Source organism: Phascolarctos cinereus, unplaced genomic scaffold (genome assembly GCF_003287225.1).
Source record: "Phascolarctos cinereus isolate Bilbo 61053 unplaced genomic scaffold, phaCin_HiC Scaffold_4;HRSCAF=312, whole genome shotgun sequence".
Lineage (NCBI taxonomy): Eukaryota > Metazoa > Chordata > Mammalia > Diprotodontia > Phascolarctidae > Phascolarctos > Phascolarctos cinereus.
In genome coordinates this window covers 20,572,688-20,591,961 of record NW_027555847.1, presented here as the reverse complement: position 1 = coordinate 20,591,961, position 19,274 = coordinate 20,572,688, and the positions used below count along the sequence as shown (strand labels likewise).

The 19,274-nt window shown below is 42.1% G+C and overlaps 1 protein-coding gene across 1 annotated transcript in view; it reads left to right on the top strand.

Annotated features, from left to right (window-relative positions):
* Positions 1-19,274, top strand: part of TBX20 (T-box transcription factor 20) — a 77,079-nt gene that overhangs the window by 36,073 nt on the left and 21,732 nt on the right. The window contains exon 6 of the mRNA XM_020969091.2: positions 71-147. Within this exon, the coding sequence (XP_020824750.1) occupies positions 71-147 (77 nt within the window). The remainder of the gene's footprint in view (positions 1-70; positions 148-19,274) is intronic.

The following is a 19,274-nucleotide window of genomic DNA, read 5'->3' as shown; positions in this document are numbered from 1 at the left end:
AGTCCAGGCTGACCAGATGCTGTAATACCTTAACCCTTGTCATGATACAATCATGTACTCTCATTTTCAGATAACCAAGCTGAAAATTGACAGCAATCCATTCGCCAAAGGTTTCCGAGACTCCTCCAGGCTCACTGATATTGAAAGGTAATGACGATTTTCTGTTTACTTTCCTTGCAGATAAGATACACAGAAGAGAAAGTTGGTAGCATAACTCTACTTTCAACTACAAAGCTTTGTACATTTTTTCTACAATCTAGCTGCCAAGAGTTTCTCTGCTTGCCCTGCACCTCCTTCTCCATCTCTTTTTCCCCCTTTGGGTTATAAGCCCTATAGATAGGGAACTGCTTTGAATCTTGACAGCTGCCATAGCTGGATCTGTAACATGTGCAACTTTCAGAGGGGGGCGTCTTCAAGGGTTTACTTTGATGGTTGGAAAATTCTTTCCATTGCATAAACTAGGGCTCTTCTTGTTATCACCCATTTTAGTCCTGTTGATGGCTGCAAAGCTCCATCTTGGGAAAGTGGTGATCTGCAAAGTCAAGGAATCTTTACATTCCTAGGTCTCCTGGAGTATGTCTGTTGATGAAAAGAAACTGTGGGAAGGGAAGAGGGCAAGAGGTAGTGTGGTACAATGGAAAGGTCATTGGATTTGAGTCACAGGGTATGGATTCAAGTCCCAGCTACAGCCTTACTATTTGTGAGCTCAGATAAGTTATTGTGAGACCCACTCTCTGGGCCTTGATTTCCCCATCTGTAACATGAGGGTTTGGATGGCCACTTGTAGTTCTTCCCAGTTCTAAATCTATGATTCTCTGTAAAGTGGAAGCCTGAAGTGCTATGTCCCGACCTCGTGTATGGTGCCATAATTGTAGAGTTGGCTTCATAGGGTCCTTATGTTTACTAGTAGAGGTCCCAGGTCTTGAGACTAACACCACCCATATTCTCCCCTGATTTTTTTTTTAGTGCCTCTTCTTTTCAATTAGGTCGGTTTGCTCATTTAAGACAATAAATCAACTGAGCTCTTGTCTATGTGATGCTTAACAGATATTTTTTAATGGAACACCCAAATCCCAGAAAACAGAAGTCTTAGTAACTGGGTCATGAACTCCTAACCAAATCTCTGGTACAAACGTCTCATAGATTGTCATATTTTCTTTCAATGCATACAGAGTTTCTGAGCACATTCTAAGAAAACAGAAAATGTCTGTTTTTCCAATTTTTGGTCCTATTCTACTTAATTCAATTTAGCAAACACTTACTGAGCACCTACAGGCCTAGAGAGAGTCAGTGGGAATGCTCCCTCAGGATGCATTGGAACAACCAGCCCATACTCTGGGTAGGCCTAGGTAAGTGTTTCTGATGTGTAAGACACTTGCTGATCACTGGAAACACAAGTACAAAACCAGGGTATACAAGGTCCACACAGATAAGTAAATAGAAAATCTATAGACTAGTTTCCAAAGGTAGCAAGCATTAGCAGCACAATCCAATAAGCATTTATTGAGCACCTACTGCATATGAGATGTTGTTTTAGTGCTGGGGGATAAGGAAGGGCCTTGTGTTGGAGATGGCAGCTAAGCTCTGTTTTCCCCCCTTTCTCTCCTTTCTTGCTTTTTATTCGGAACTTAAAAGCACTTAAATAAAATGAGCATTTTGACACACACTGTAGAACAGAAGGGGATTGTAGGTGAAACTGGGAATCTCTATTCTAGAGTTTGCTTTTCTTTTTAAGCATATAATAAGTTCAATATGTACACTGAAAAGGCATCCTGCTGGACTGTGATTCCTTCTGGTTTTCCTTCTCATCTTTTTTTTTTTTTTAGTTTGGGAACACTGTTCCTATCCCCCGTTACCACCCACCACTCCCCTCAATTGAAAAAAAAAGAAAGAAAGAAAAGGCCTCGTAACAAATACACATAATCTAGCAAAAGAAATCCACATAGTTTCTTTGTCCAAGAATGTATGTCTCCTCCCGCGTCTTGACTCTCTCACTTCTCTGTCAGGTGATGAGTGGCATGCTTCATCATCAGTCTTTTGGTGGTTGATTATTGTCTGGTCAGTGGTCTCAAGTCTTTCCAAGTTCTTTTCTCTTTACATTGTTGCTTCTGTATAAACTGTTCTCTGGGTTCTGCTGAGCTGCGCTTTAGATGAGGAAGGGGCACATTCCAGAGTCTGGCCCTCTAGGTCCTCAAGTGCGGCTCTGTGACTGAATCCAAGCTGCACAGAACAAGTCCCCTTGGACTTGGTCAAGAGGCCGAACTCAAGGACCTAGAAGGTCACATGTGGCCTCGAGGCTTCAGGTTCCTCACCCCTGTTCCAGACAATGACAACAGCCTGGGCAGAGGTATGGCTCATCCAACAGATCGCTGACCAGAACTTCAGCCTGTGGGAGCAGGGTGTGGATGGCCCATTCATTCAACAACTCAACAAATATCCATCAGATGACCATTGTGTTCAGAACATTGGGGTAGAGATGGGAAGAGAAAAAGCTTAGGAAAAACATCATTTTCTGCCATCATGGAGCTTATAGTCAAACACAGAGATAAAAAGCATACATGAAACTGTGATCATCATAAATACATTACAGAATAAAGCAGAGTATCATGCAGGGTCTCAGAATGGTCATTACCAAGAAGAGAGATTCAGAGAGTGAGGGACTGTGTCTTCTCTGAACTTCATATCTCTCCCAGCACCTCCTTGTAGCTGTGCAGCAACATACACAACACAATCAATATGTGTTGAATCAACGTGACAATCGATGCATAAATATGCAAGTGTAGACCTGTTTTTGGTACTGTCCATTTCTGCTGCACCAAAAGCATGCTCAGAGCTGGAGAGGAAAGCGATTCTGCCATGGGGGATGGCGGCTTCCCATTGGACTTAGCCAGTTGGGATAGCTGGGCTTTCCACACATTGACCACTAGACTAACAAGCATTGTTAGGCACTCTCTATGGGCAGCGCTGTGCGTGGCACCAGGAACACTCAGACAAAAGCAATGTAAACATGTCTGTACTTTGGTATCTATCAAACAGAAATGGGGCGTGCCTGGAGAACACATCGGGCAGCCAGACATGGGGAAGCTACTTTTGTGAGAGACAGCATAAACATAGAGAGACTTGATGTTGAAGCAGACAAGTCCTACCATTGAGCTGACATCTGAAGTATGTCTACAGACCTGGGGGTCGTGATGGCCTCATTCGTCTTGTTTCAGTGAATCTTAGATTCTTGTTTCACAGATGAAGGAACTGAAGCCCAGAGAGGGCTCAAGGTTACACAGTTACTGAACAGGAGGATCAGGATTTGAACCCAGGTCCTCCCTACAAATTTAGCATTCTTGATAAACCATACTGCCTCAAGGTCAATGGGATTCTGATGTTATTTAATTGATACCCCTGGTAGTATTTCTAAGGCTATTCCTGGAAACAAAACCTCCTTCATAGTACAGAGCCAAGAGTGCTAGATTTGGGGTCAGGGAACCTGGGTTCAAGTTTGGACTCTGACGCTTCACACCTGTGTGAATCTGCGTAAGTCACTGCGTCTCTCTGGGCCTCAGTTTCCCCAAACATAAAATGAAGGGTGGCACTAGAAAACTCCTGAGGTCTATTCTGGCTCTGAATTTATGGTCCTTTTGGGTCTAGGTGCACATGTAGGTTAACCCTTGGAGATATCAGTATCCATGAGGACAGTCTTTCCAATCATTTCCAGAGGCAGTGCTGCATCTGGGCAAGATCGGTGCACCTGCGGGAATCCTGGTGCTGACGTTTACTCTTGTGTGACTTCACACCATGTGGGCCTCCGTTTCCTTGTATGAGAGTGGCTGGTGGCACGGTGGATAGTGTGCTGGGCCCATGCTCTGGGAGACCTGAGTTCAGATCCAGCCTTAGACACTTCCTAGCTGGGTGACTCTGGGAATACTGACAGGCCCCGGCTCACAGAGAGCGTGTGAAGATCAAGGGAGATCATACTTGTAAAGTGATCAGTACAGTGCCTGGCACACCACAGGTGCTATATAAATGCTCATCCCCTTTTCTTTTACTAACCACAGAACCTTGGGCTTTCCTAAGGCTCAGTTTCCTAATCTGTAAAATGGGAGTAATAACAGCATATGATACATAATAGTATAATAATAGCAAACATATCATAGTGCAATAATGATATACTATCAGCATACAGTACATCATGCATAAACATAGCTAGCGTTTACATAGTGCCTTAAGCTCTGCAGAATGCTTTAGAAGCAGGAGCTTTTAATAGCCCCACTCTACAGGTGAGGAAATTGAGGCAAGCAGATGTTAAGTGACTTGCCCAAGGTCCCACAGCTAATAAGTATCAAAGGTAGGATTTGAACTCAGAACTTCCTGGTGCCAAGTCTTGCCCCATAGAGCTGTTATGAGGATTGAATGAGATTATGCGGAGAAAATACTTAGCTTACACTGATGCAGTGCATTATGGTTTGTAATTATTATCATCATTATTATTATTATCTATAAAATGCGAGGGTGACCTCAATGGTCCCTTCCAGGTTTGAGTCCACTCAGGAGTTCCCACTCAGTGGGGAGGCTTCCGGCGATGGAAGCAGCTCCCCAAACACCCCAAAGCTAAGGAGGTTTTGGTGTTTCGACCGCGGCCCAAGGGAGCCCTGGCTGCTGTCTAGCTGGGAGTTTACAAGATGACCTAAGTCGCGTGAAAGCAGCGAAGGTTTTGGATTTCATTTTGAGGCATTTCAGTCTCCTTTTTTTCCTAAATAGCCTTTGGGGAGGGAAAACAAATCAGATCAATTGATCTTTAGAGACCTAAAGAAATCAAATTAGTCTGGAGTCAGTTACTGCACTAAACCATCTCCTAATTAGATTGCTCCTTGTAACTGATTGAAAACAGTCCCTATCTGTCACAATAGAGGCTGCTTCCCTTTCGAGGAGATCTGAGAGAAAAACACATCTTTTTATGAGACGATGACAGAAATTACACTCTTCCAACCTAATTGAATATGATGTTATAAATATGTGACCTTAATGATTTTGTTTCCTGTTCCAGATTTACAGCTATGGGGTAAGAGACCCAGACTTCAATGCCTTTAGAATGAAATCTCTTTGATTCATACAAAAGTGAGAACGTGCATTTCATCATTATTCAGGCTTTGGGCTGTTCTGAAGTAGACTAGGTGAAGCAGGGCAGTATGATAGAGAGGCTGAACCTTGGAGGCAGAAGCTTGGGGTTCAAATTCTACCCCTGGCAATTCCTCAATGATGCTGGATGAATCATTCAATTACTTTTTTGTTTACTTTCCCCATTTGTAAAATAAGGGGGTGGGCCTAGGAGGTTCCTTTCAGCTCTAGCTCTATGATCTATTTCTCTGTGCCTCAATTTCCCTATCTGTAAAATAAAGTGGTTGCGATAGGCTGCCTTGGGGATCCCTTTCATTTCTAGCTCTGTGTTCCTACTTTCTAAGACAGGGCTTCCTACCCCGTATTGTGTCCTCAACCTCTTGGGCATTCTGGTGACTCCTATGGACTTCTCAGAATCATGCCTTAAAAAAAAAAATCATAATAAGAAAATGCTAAATTTCAGTTAGAGGTTTGTGAAAATAAAGGTATACAATTTTTTTCATCAAAGTTTGTGGCCCCCTGGAATCTGTCCACAGACTGTTGGACTTAGGTTCAAGAATGCCTGGTTTAGATCCCAGTGAGATGCCTGAGTGGCCCATAGAGCTCATATTTACTACAAGCTTTTAAAAAAATCTTTCAATGTTAGTTTTGCCTCATTTATTTATTCATCTATCTATCTATCTATCTATCTATCTATCTATCTATCTATCTATCAATCATCTATCTGTCTGCCTGTCTGTCTGTCTATCTCTCTATTTTGGTCAGGACCTGTGCTTTCATCAGCGTGGGAAACTCTTGGTGAACAAAGTCCCTCTACTGATGTAGATCAGTGACTTCTGCAACTTATGGTCTTAACAAGTCGGTTGAGACACTAAAATGTTAAATAACTTGATCATGGTTACAAGTTACGAGCCAGCGTCAAGACTCAGACCCAGGTCTTCCTAATTTTGAAGGCTCTACCGCTGTTCATTATGCCGCCATTTTGACTCATTATCTTGTCAATACTGTAAAATCAAGAGCCTATCCAGGTGCTCGTGTTTTAACAGGATGAATGAATGGACCCTGGGTCTTCTTCCTGCTGGGTCATGCTTCCTTTAGTAAGTTCAGTTGCTTCATTTCCCCCCCTTGGAGTCTGCTGAGCAAGAAGAGGTGAGGAAGAATTTTTTATGAAAGCAAGCTGTGACTCATCCAGGGAAATCACGCTGAGAGTATACGCCAGTTAGCCAGTTGGCAAATTGCCTGTTGTGAGTGAATCATCTTGGTTTGATGACACGTTTTCAGGATTTAAGTAATGACCCTTTCTGAGACATCACTAACCTGTTGTGGCAAATTTATGAGAGGATGTGAAAGTGTCACACAGAATGGGCAAGCTTGGATGGGCTGTGATCTGCATCTGTGGGGGGGGTAGAGATGGAAGGGACATTCAAGGTTATCTAGCACAACCTTCTCATTTTACAGATAAAGGAAACGGAGGCCCATAGTGATTAAATGACTTGTAGTCCAGTTCATCCTATTTATACCTTCTTTGTGCACAGTATGTTGTCTTCTCCATTAGGTTTTAAGCTCCCCGAGGGCAGGGACTGTTTTTGCTTTTCTTTGTGTCCCCAGTGCTTAGTACAGTACCTGGCATCTGGCAGGTGCATAATAGGTGCATTTTCTCGATTCTTTCTACAGCCAATAATTACAGCGTACTCAGTTTGGTTTTTGTTCTTTCTGCTCGGGTGGGTGTTCTTGCTTCGCCTCGTATCAGTCTGTATGTTTTCTGATTCTTCTCTGAATTCTCCTAGTCCTCACGTCTCACAATGTGGTGATTTTCTACAATGCAGTAACATTGCGTTATATATGTATGTAGTACAATTTGTTTAGCCAATAGAGCACTTTCAATGCTCCTGTCACTGGCCGCAAACGTCCATCTTTTTAACATCAATATCCTCCCACTGATAAAAAATATCTGTGAATTACGTCATGTCACATTCTCAAAAGAGCCACTTTGCAAGTTACCGACAGGGCAATGGAAAGATGCATGGTGGGCAAAAGTCAGTAGCGACGTGTTGCCCAACGATGTGTGAGGACCAGAAGTGCCATTTCAAAGTAATAGTCAGAAAAGGAGGGAGGCTGGTCATGGCACAAGGATGAGAGACAACAGGTGGGCAGCCCAAGTGTTGTACGGGAAGACCTCAAGTGGGTTGGGAATATATCCTTGGGAGAGTTTACAGAAAGGCAAAGCCAAGGATTAATTAGAATGAGGAACTAAGTGGATTGGTAGACAGAGCATTGGGACTGGAGTTAGGAAGAACTGAATTCGAACCTGTGTGATCCTGGGCAAGTCACCTAACTCCTCTTTGTCTTAGTTTCCTCATCTGTAAGATGGAGATAATAATATCACTGATCTCCCAGGGTTGTTGTGAGGATCAAATGAGATAATATTCATAAAGCATTTAATAGAGCTGTTGGTGCATAGTAAGAGCTATATAAATGTCAGCTATGACAACAACTATTACAATTATTATTATTTACATTGGGCACTGATGGAGGAAATTCCCCATCAGTTTGGTCTCCTATCTATTAGAAGCATCAACGTAGGGAACAAATCTGGATGCCTACAAAGAGAAGCGTCAGTAGCAGTTCTTCAGAAAATCAAGAATGGAGAGATGCATGTGGTTTAGAAGACCACCTGGCGAGTTTGTAGGTGACCTACAGACAGATGAGGTTTCTAACTATAGTGAGATTAGGCTTTTATATAGTGGACCACATGGCTTTGAGAAATGTAGCCTCTGGCATTTGTGAAATTCAATTGCCTCCAAAGAATTGATCCTAAAAATGGTGCCTGGGTATTTTGCTGACAAATCCCCTGGTAAATAAAGCCTCTTAGCTGATGTACCAGAACTGCCCTCATCAGCCCATTAGGCACAATACTACAAGGGAAAAGAGGTCAATATTGATGGAAAAATGTCGCGACATTTTAGATGGGCTTTTGTTCCCTCTTGCTCTGGAGGTTTACATAATTTTAAGCAAAATAATCACTACCACCACCCCTTTATTTTTCCAGCATCATGTTATGCCCTACCCTCTTCCTCCCGGCCAATGTCCATCATTAATATTGGTGAAATCTGCACAAAAGTGAAAAACACATGCTTCTGGGATAGAAGACCAATAATTTTTGGAAGGAAGCTTCATGGGTTAGCTACTTCATGGTCCTACAGGACTACACATAAATTATCCCAGATATTTAACTCTCTGCCTGTCTCTCAAGGGAAATCTACAACTTCCTTTAACTTGCTTTAGAAACATCTTTCAGTGTTTAATTAATGTTCATTGTGTGCTCGCCTTGGAGCTAATGAGTCTTTTAGACTTAAAGACTTATTCTGTGCAATATTTTTTTTATGTGTATCTTTCAAGGAATTTTGTGTTTGACTTATGCTTGTGAGACACCTTGTTGGAGAAGATCCATTAGGGACTGCTCCACCAAACCTCACCTTTTATTATAGTGAACAAGCAATTGGCGAAGTGAGACGTTGTATTGTCTTCACCTGGTGGTTGATCATACAAATGTGGCGCACTATAGTGTAAAGTGAGACGTTGTATTGTCTTCACCTGGTGGTTGATCATACAAATGTGGCGCACTATAGTGTAAAGTGAGACGTTGTATTGTCTTCACCTGGTGGTTGATCATACAAATGTGGCGCACTATAGTGTAAAGTGAGACGTTGTATTGTCTTCACCTGGTGGTTGATCATACAAATGTGGCGCACTATAGTGTAAAGTGAGACGTTGTATTGTCTTCACCTGGTGGTTGATCATACAAATGTGGCGCACTATAGTGTAAAGTGAGACGTTGTATTGTCTTCACCTGGTGGTTGATCATACAAATGTGGCGCACTATAGTGTAAAGTGAGACGTTGTATTGTCTTCACCTGGTGGTTGATCATACAAATGTGGCGCACTATAGTGTAAAGTGAGACGTTGTATTGTCTTCACCTGGTGGTTGATCATACAAATGTGGCGCACTATAGTGTAAAGTGAGACGTTGTATTGTCTTCACCTGGTGGTTGATCATACAAATGTGGCGCACTATAGTGTAAAGTGAGACGTTGTATTGTCTTCACCTGGTGGTTGATCATACAAATGTGGCGCACTATAGTGTAAAGTGAGACGTTGTATTGTCTTCACCTGGTGGTTGATCATACAAATGTGGCATACTATAGTGTAATGTTGGTAAGCATTATCTGCCTGCCTGAAGCTTTTCCTCTCTGTTTTTGTAGTAGTTGTTGGTGTCTTTCACTATGGATTTTGTTTAGACCCGAGATTTCATTTCTATGTGGGAACTTCCGGTATAGGGGCTCCCTTCACTGATGTAGATCACCAGCCCCTCTGTTAGAGAACTATCTGGGGACATTGAGAGATTAAATGACTTGTCCAGGGTCACACAGTCAGTATGCATCAAAGGCAGGACTTGAACTCATGTCTTCCCACCTTAAAGGGCAGCACCCTATCTGACACGCCATGCTGCCTCAAATCCTTTCATATGGTGGCCCATGTCTCTCTCTGACAAGGCAGAGGATTCACCTCATCTTCATTATTCCTCCTTCCCCGCCCTCGGAGTGGATTAATTATGTGGATTATACGGCTGGAAATGACTTCCGAAGCCACTTAGTTCAGCTTCTCATTTTGCCAGTGAGGAAACTGTGGCCTGTAGATGTTAAATGACTTGCCCAGGGTCACCCAAGTAATAAACATTGGAGGTGGAATTTGAACCCAGGTCTTCAGGTCTCCTGGAGTCAGTGTTCTTTCTGCTGCGCCCTGAGCAATGTCGAGGTTTAAGATTCTTTGATTCTGTGAATGGGCTCTAGACTTCCACCAAATTCTGCCACATTGCAGTTTCTAATCATAGAGAACTTCTGGGGAATCACGAATGGCTCTCAGTTGGACGCTTTAGTGAGGAGCAGGCTGAGTGTGATGGCTAACATGAAATCTGAGCATTACCTGTGGATTTTCTTGGATATGGTTCCAATGGCAATGACCTATAATGGGGTTTTGGTTTTTGCCTGTGTAAAAGCTGAATAAAAACAGCTTCAGATTTTTTTCCAGTGAGCTTTAATGAGAACATCATTCACAAAAGTCCTCTTCAAAGCCTCACCATGCTGTGTTGTTGGAGCTGGGTTCTCAAAGGCTTGGCCAATGGAGTGGGATCTGGGACAGGTTCTACTATGCTGGGGAGGCTGGGACTCCAGCCTCAGTGACAAATTCTATCTGTTTTCTAAGGACCAGCCTAGTTAAGTGCAGAGAGACTCATCACCATTAGGCTGGCCTCTTAGTGATAAGATCACTGGCCATGGCAATCCATGAAAAAAGAAAAATACAAAATGGTATTTAACCCTATATGAATCCCCTATGGTTTTGCAGCATGGCAGAAAGGGAAGTAGCAGGTGAGGGATTCACACAGTTTTTAGATTATTCACACCCATCTACTTAGCCGTTGGTAATTGTAAGGTCTTTACTCAGTGACCCAGTGTTCCTAGCATTGGAGGAGCTAAGCTATACTTGAGATCTTCACTATAAATTTATTTCAACAAGCATTTATTAAACACCTCCTAGACACAAAGCACTGTGCTAGGTGCTAGAGATACAGAGACAGAAACAAAACAGTCGCTTTCCTAAAGAAGCTTATGTTCTATCAAATATGAAGCCAACAGATGTAAGGAATTGTAGCTATAAGGAAGAATGATTCACAGGTTCTCCTGGAGAGGCAGCTCAGTTCGACTCAGTTAACATTTCTAAAGACACCGAAGAGCTGATTTTCTTGTGTGTAGAAAAGCAGCAAGAAACATTATTCCATGAGACATTTGGTTGTGTCATATTGCAGTGCATATGTTTTATTTCTTGTTTTTAAGTTTTTTTTAATTTCCCAAAAATCTGTTTTCTCTCTATCTCATCCTCCCTTCACCATTGGAAAAGAACAAAAGAAAAACAAAAATACAATCAAGCAAAACAAATTCCCATATTGGGCATGTCCGAAAATAGAAACGCAAAATAAGTATTTGAAAAAGATCACCATGAAAATAATTGTAGCTTAGGCAATGTTTTCTCCGGAGGATATAGAGGTACAGAAATTGTACAAAGAACTCTGTAAGACTTTCCAAATTAAATTAACATATGCCTTGATACTTGAAGGTTTCATTGCAAAGGTGATAATAGGGGAGGGTGGCAAAAATAGGTTGAAAACCTGGATCATGGAAAAGGAGTGAGCGAGACAAAAGACTTGTTCACTACCCAGGAATCCCTTGTTTATGCAGGATAAATACTTCCTTCAAGGAAAAGAAAATCAGAAGGTGCCAGTTGTGGGGAGTGCCAAATAATATCACAAAAATAAAATCGATTATATTTTAATAGACAGGAAATAACTTGTTACTGATATGGGAGTCATTCTTGAATCAACTGTCTGTGTATACTCAGCCCACTGACTTGTTGGAGCAAAGATCAAAATCAATACAAAATTAATAAAAATCTAGAAGAAGGAATACAAATGAAAAAAAGGTATGGCATGCAATTAAAACAATTCCAACTTAACTTATTTAAACAAGTTACTGATTCTGAAAAATGGGATATGGATGGAAGAAAGGGCACCAACACCAATTACAGTAATTTTGTACCATAGTTTAACCAATGTAAATCAACTGATATAGCTAGAAGGGCAAAAGTCTCAAAACTGCTTTAGTCAGCAAACACTTGACTTGCTTTCCAAATAGAATAATATGAGAGCCAAGGACAATATCAGTTGATAATACAGACTTGTTTGTACAATGTTATGGAGAAAGATGGTAACTTTGTGAGCAGTATTGCTTCATAAAATACAGGAACAGTGTAAGGAAAAAATTAAAGAAAGCTTGGCAAGAGACACAACCAAGCAAATTGTCACAAGGGCATTTAAAGATGAAAGTGGGAGTACATTGAGCAGAAGAAAAATGGAAAAGATCTGCAAAGAAGTCTTTATAATGAATTCTTTTTAATATGAAGGACAGTGGAGCCTCTGTATTTGTACTTAAAAACCACAGCCCCAGATTTTGTCATAGGGGGAATAAAAAAAGCCTTGGAAGAGAACAACGGTAAGGAAAACAGCTGAACTAGATCAAGAATACATAGGGAAGATCCATGCTTCAGGTGACAAGGACAGCTTCTCGAGTTATCTAAAGGAGGTGAAGAGCAAAGTCATGGGGAAAAAATCTCAGACCATGTTACTGCCAAAAAAAGTGGCCAAGAGAACATCATGGTTAATGGAGAAGAGTATTGGGTTCAGAGTGAGCAGACCTGGGTTGTTGTTCTGGTTCTGCCACTTACCCCTGGTGTGATCTTAAACAAGTCACATCATCTCTCTTGTCTCTGTTTCCTCATTTGTAAAATAAGGTCGTTGGTCTAGAATGACCTCTGAGCTCCTTTCTAACTCTAAATCTGTGAAACTACCCACCTAATTGCCTATTCTCATCTATCTATCTATCTATCTATCTATCTATCTATCTATCTATCTATCTTTCTTCTTTCCTTCCTTTTCTTTCTTTTTCTTTCTTTCTTTCTTTCTTTCTTTCTTTCTTTCTTTCTTTCTTTCTTTCTTTCTTTCTTTCTTTCTTTCTTTCTTCCTTCCTTCCTTCCTTCCTTCCTCTCTCTCTCTCTCTCTCTCTCTCTCTCTCTCTCTCTCTCTCTCTCTCTCTTTCTTTCTTTTCACCTGCACACATTAAGGGCCTTCTTGATTAGGGTATTAGAAGGACAAGCAGGCTTTTGCAAGGGATATTTCATAGTCAACAGCTCCCCATCATACAGTTTACTAAAACATGTGAAGAATAAGAGCTCTCAGTGGGCTTATTGCTTACTGTCTATAAAACAACATCTAATTGTTTCACACAGAATATTGCCTTAAAGGCTTTCTTATAGCAAAATGTCTCCCATGAAGAAATCAAAATGATGCAAGATTCCTTAAAAGATAGGACAAAAGAGCTAATCTTGTTTGACACTTCTCTGCTCAGTATCAAGAGACATAAAACAGAAATGTAACGAAGGGGATCCAGCACAGTGTCCAAGTTGAAGAGAGATACCCTATAGTTGGTGAGGTTCCCCGGATAGGCTAGGTTGTGACTGACACTATGCAGGTTGGAATATTGTACTCTGGAATACTGTAGAGCTTGCTGGAAGAGAGCTCGAATCTCGCAAAAGAGCTTGGGCCTAATTGCGCGTACGGGAAAAACAAGTGAATGAAGAATACTTGCTGTCCAGGCTATGACATGTAGTTAGGTAGATAATTTCTAGTTTGCCCATCAGTATACACATAGACTCTGCAAACGGATGATGAATTGCCTCCAGAATTAAACAGGAGGAAGAAAGTGCAATCTAATGATTGTCTTTGGGAAGTTACAGATCTTATGTAACTGCTCCCTGAAACAAAGGCCCATCTTTCTAATATTCTGTGGGTATGACTGCGAGTCATGGAACACTACAAACTCTAGAGAACTGAAGATGAATATCACCCAGAGGACAATGGAGACAGACGTCATAGGTGTGAGTAGGCTACAAACACTTCACAAAAGAATTATTAAGGAAAAGCACGGGCTGGTCATGTGGTAGGACAGACAATGGTTAGCCTGTGTACTTCGTTGCTGTACTCATGATGACCAGAGAAAATAAGGAAGATTCCTAACGTGTCATATGAACTCCCTTGGCAAACTTAGAGGGGGCCATGGTTACGAGTCACACAAGTTGGGCAGGCATGGCTTCACGCCTCTGGAAAGAACCTCCTAGCTGAGGAGATCCCCGACGCCCGGCATTCTGTGAGTCTGTGAGTGCTTTGGACGACGTTTTCTTTGTGGGGAAAGTGTTTCTTTTAATCCACTGCTCTGCTCTTGGATCTCGGACAAGCTCGTCATCTTTTCCTTTTAAGCTTTCTTTAAGAATCGGCTTTTCTGCAGTTTATTTTTGCGCATCCAGAGTCTGTTTATTCCATCTGTCTTCACCCTACCCTGCTTAGGATGTCTCCTTTAATCTGGGCTTTCTTCCAAAAGTACTAACTGGAAGCTTTCAGGACATTAAAATTAAAGGGGGGGAAAAAGGAAGCTCTGATATTCTGGAACACGGAAGAACCCTTCTGAGCCGTAAACTTGTCATTCCAGTGGTCCTATCCATTCATTGCCCATTTCTCTCTCTCTGTCTCTGTCTCTCTCTCTGTTTATGTCTCTCTCTGTCTCTATCTCTCTTTCTCTTCCCCCCCCATCCCCCACAGGAAGCCAAGCATAACATGATCCCAGCAGGTTTTACTGTTTTGCTTCCATCTGTTTTCTTATGTTGCACCATTTAAAGAAAACAAGCTACCTGGAGTTGGGAAGTGGGAGATGGGGCTGGGTAGCTTTGCTCTCTGAAGCAGTATGGGGCTGGAGGAAGGTATGGCTCCTGGAGCCAAGGAGATGGAATAGTTGTGGCTCTTTACTGAGCCACTTTCTGTAGAAACACAGATTTAGAGCTGGCAGAGACCACTGGGGCTATTCAGTCCAACACCCCCATTGTATAGATGAGGAAACTGTGGCACAGAAAGGTCAAGCAACTTTCCCAGTGTCATCCAGGTAGTAAATGCTGGTTTTGAACCCAAGTCTTTTTGACTCCACATCTAGAGTCCTAATTCCAGCTGGTGGGAGGAACATTGGGAAGGGAGTCAGGAAGACCTATGTTCAAAGCCAGCCTCAGATATTTAGTAGCTGTGTGAAACTGGGTACTTGACTTAACCGCTGTCTGCCTCAGTTTCCTCAACTGCAAATGAGGATAATAAATTCCCTTACCTCATAGGGTTGTTGTGAGGATCAAATGAGATAATATTTATAAACATGCTTAGCACGGTGCCTGGCATGTAGTAGGTGCTTAATAAATACCCATTCCCTTCCCTTCCCTTCCCTTCCCTTATGCAGTGCTTTGTTACCTCTCATCTTTTTGTGAATGAGTTAAAATTGTTATGCTGGGGAGAATTTTACATAGTGCATTAGACATACTAAAGGATGCTCTGCATTTCTCTTTTCAACTATCTGCTTAAAATTAAATTTAGGTTCATAAGAAAAATCATTTGATGTGAGAGTTAGAGGGGAATGCACAAGTCATGTCATCTCACCTTCTCCTGGTCAGTGGCCCAAAGACTTGGAAAGACTATTGGATTTGGAGAGAGGAAGCCTGAGCTTGCTGGGATACTGGCTCTGCCAATAGCTGGGTGACTTTGGAAAGATGGCAGCACCTCTCAGGGGCTCAGTTTCCCCATCTGAAAAACAAGGGGTTGGACTGGATAGGTTTGAATGTTTCTTCCAGCCCTAACAGTCCAAAATGAATGAAAAATAGTCTCTCACTTCAATGTGCTTTCCAGCACTCCACACTGACTCCAAACAACCTCCACTGGAGTGTTTGTACAGTAATTCAGTTCAATCCAACAAGAAGTTATTGAACACCTACTATGTACCAGATGCTGTGCTCTGCCTTTGGGTAAGAAGTGACTTCCTCCATGTTCCCTTAAACACAGACTCTAAGGGACACGGTGGTGCTGGGGGCGGGGCGACACGTCAGAAAGAAGGCTGGGTTCAATCCCACCTCTGCTTCTGAAGATGTGTTGACCATCTGGGCCTCAGTTTCCTCCCCTGTAAAATGGTGGGGTTGGATGAGATGATCTCTAAGGTTTCTTTCAGCTTCAAATTTATAATCCTATGTCACCTAGTCTGACCTGTCCCCAAATAATAATAACGTTGGTTCAAAATGATAGGCTACCTTAAGTTTTTGGAAAGCCTTTTCTTCATAACAACCCTGTGAGGGAGGCAGTGTTTGCATCCCCCTTTTTACGGGTGAGGAAATGGCAGCATGATATACTTAAATGACTCGCCAGGGAAGCATAGTTAATTAGCATCAGAGCCACAAACTAAACCCAGGTCTCCTGCCTTCAGGCCTAGCCCTGTGTCTCAAGACCAACATCATTGCCACTTGGGGTCTTCCAGCAGGAGAACTTTATGCCTCCCAAGGAAACCCACTCCCACTTCGGGCAGCTCGAATTGTTCGAAGCTTTTTCTTTCTGGGGAGGCCAAGTCTGCCTTTAGGTCACTTGCACCCATTGCTCTCAGGTCTACCCTCTTGGACCAAGCAGGGTGAGGCTGATTCACACAGCCCGCCCTCAGATCCTCTGACATCCCACTTCAGCCTTCTCCCCTCTAGGCAAAACGTTCTCAGTTCTTTAACCACTACCCCACATCTGGCTCTTTAGTGCTTTCTTTGCTTGCATTATCCTCCTCAGTGCAGATCCTGACTTGTCAACATCCTTCCTGATGTCACAAGTCATGACAGCTGGGAATGAACGCTGAACTTCCGATGTGGTCTGGGCAGAAGAATCCTCGTGCGTGTTCCTCTTAACATAACCATTTCTGTAGTATTCATTACGCAATATCTTCTATCATGGTGACCCAGCAGTCTGGTGAAGGTGATTCTACACTTCCTGAGGCCTAGGTTCCATTACTCTTGGTGTGCACTGGAGTTGTAAGCCACATCCTCCTTTATTATCCTACTCAAGGTGAAAGTTCTTCTGTCCTTCACTCATCCCCTTCCTTATGCTCTGCATCTCTTGATGTAAGCTGTGATTAACTCTTTGGTTGCTATGTCACATTGCTGACCCACACTGAGCTCCTAGTCTACTCAAACCTCTTTTTTGTCCTCTTTTTCATAGGCACTTTCATAGGCACTGCTGTTCAGACAAACCTCTCTCATCTAACATTGGTAGATCTGATTTTTTGAACCCAAGGGTAGAACCTTTACACATGTCCCTATTTAATCTTGTTTAGCTTGGACAATTGTTTAGTCGGTCAAGATCTTCTTGGACCCCAAATTTGATATTTAATAAATACATTGGCTCTCCCAAACAGCTTCTCATCATCAACTTCGACAGCAAGCATACTATCTCTGTCATGTCTATGGCTTCATTCAAATAATTAACAAAACATTAAATATCTTGGGCCAAGGAAAATCCCTGAGGTGCTTCATTAGAAACCTCCTTCCAAGTCAACTTTGAGCCCTCTTTGGGTCCAGACATTCAGCTAGTTCCAAATGCCCAGCTCCACTACCATCAGGCTCACAACTCTCCATCTTGTCCACAAAGATACCATAAAAGACCATCAAGTCTAGCTACCACATCAAAAAAGGAAACGAGGCTAGTCTTCCACGTCCTAGTCATCATAATTGACTGTTAGTAACATGGCTTCCATTTCTCAGCATTCAGCAGCCATCTCTTTTATAATGTGTTCTAGAATTTTTCCAAGAATTGGAATCAAGCTTATTGGTCTATACTTTACACAGTCCATTTTCTGATGCTTCTTAGAAAATAGGGCTGACATTAGCCCTTTTCCATTCCTGAGCTATGTCTCCTATTTGCCACTATCTTTTAATGATGACCAATAGAGATAGAGTAATCAATCAAACTGCCAATTCCTTCATTCCTTGTGATAGCATTAGTACAGACCTGGTAACTAGAACTCACTGAGGATAATTAGATGCTATTTTAAAAATTATTTTTTATGGTAAACAGTGAGTAAATATACAACACATATATATATGCACATACAATACAAACATGCAAACATATGATGAAGAACAAAAATGAACATGTTACATATGTATATATGTGAACATGTTAACTTCTGTTAACCAGTTTTAATTACCTTTTTTTTTTTTTGGCTAGGCAATGGGGTTAAGTGACTTGCCTAGGGTCACACAGCTAGTAAGTTCTGTTAACCAGTTTTTAAAGCATATACTAAAGGGGCAGCTGGGTGGCACAGTGGATAGAGCACCGGCTCTGAAGTCAGGAGGACCTGAGTTCAAATGCGGCCTCAGACCAAACACTTGACACTTACTAGCTGTGTGACCCTGGGCAAGTCACTTAAACCCAATTGCCTAAAAGCAAAAAATAAAAAATAAAGTGCATACTACACTTAACAAAGTAGTGACTTCCCCAGTTGCTTTGCTTCCTTTTTTTTTCTTCTGTGTGTTTATAAATACTTTGATTCTTTTCTTTCTTCTCATTTGAATCTCTACCCTTTTGTATCCCTCAATGCCCCCCCCATAAGAAATACATACAGTCAGACCGTGTATGAAAATGGCCCCTCCAGCCCACCTGCCACACAGGGGAGTCGTGACTGGTCCTTCTTTTGATCGGAGTTCTTCATCTGTAAAACAGAAATAATAGCACCTGTCTCCCAGGGTTGTTGTGCGGATCAAGTGAGGTTACATATAAAGCACCTTATACACATCAAAGTACTATATAAATGCTAGCTCTCATTATCATAATTATTATTCTAGGCAGTAGGAATACCAGAAGACAGGCCTAGATAGAGCCCTGGGCCTCCAGCCAGAAAGACCTGAGTTCAAATCTGGCCTCAGACACTTGCTAGCTGTGTGACTCTGGGCAAGTCGCTTAACCCAATTTGCCTCAGTTTCCACCTCTGTAAAATGAGCTGGAGAAGGAAGCAGCAAACCACTCTAGTATGTCTGCCAAGAAAACCCCACGTGGGGTCATGGAGAGTCAGGCACGACTGAAAATGACTCAACAACAAAAAGGAATAAAAAGATAAAAATGAAAAGAACACCCCCCTCTAGGAGCTGGCGTCTTACTGAGGACGGGGGACGTAGCAAAAGTCAACTCAAAACGTGGACAAAGCAAGTATGAAGTAACCCCTGGAGGAGGGCGCTAATGATTGGGGGGTATCAGGAGAGCCCTTCAGCTGCACCTTCAAGGGAGCTGGAGATTACAAAGTCTCACTACTTTTGAGATAACCAGTATTACTCCAGTGAAGGACTGAAGGCCTTTTGTTAGGATTGTTCTAGCCAAATTTAGAGAGGTCCAGCACCAGGTTGGCCACAGGATGAATTTTTTGGCCAATAGCAACTTTCTTCTAAGTTATAGAGGGCTTGCAATCCATAAAAGCCAGAGGGAGAGCCCCATTGACAAAATGGCAGATGCTTGAAGAAGGATTCATATAATATCTATAACTTTTAATTTTGCAAAATCTTACCTCTACGTTTCATGTCTAGAAAATGAAGTTTGGGGGTTATGAAGCCCATTGTGTTTACTGAAATTGCTAGTTGTAATGGAGAACATAGAAATGAGCATGCCTACTTGA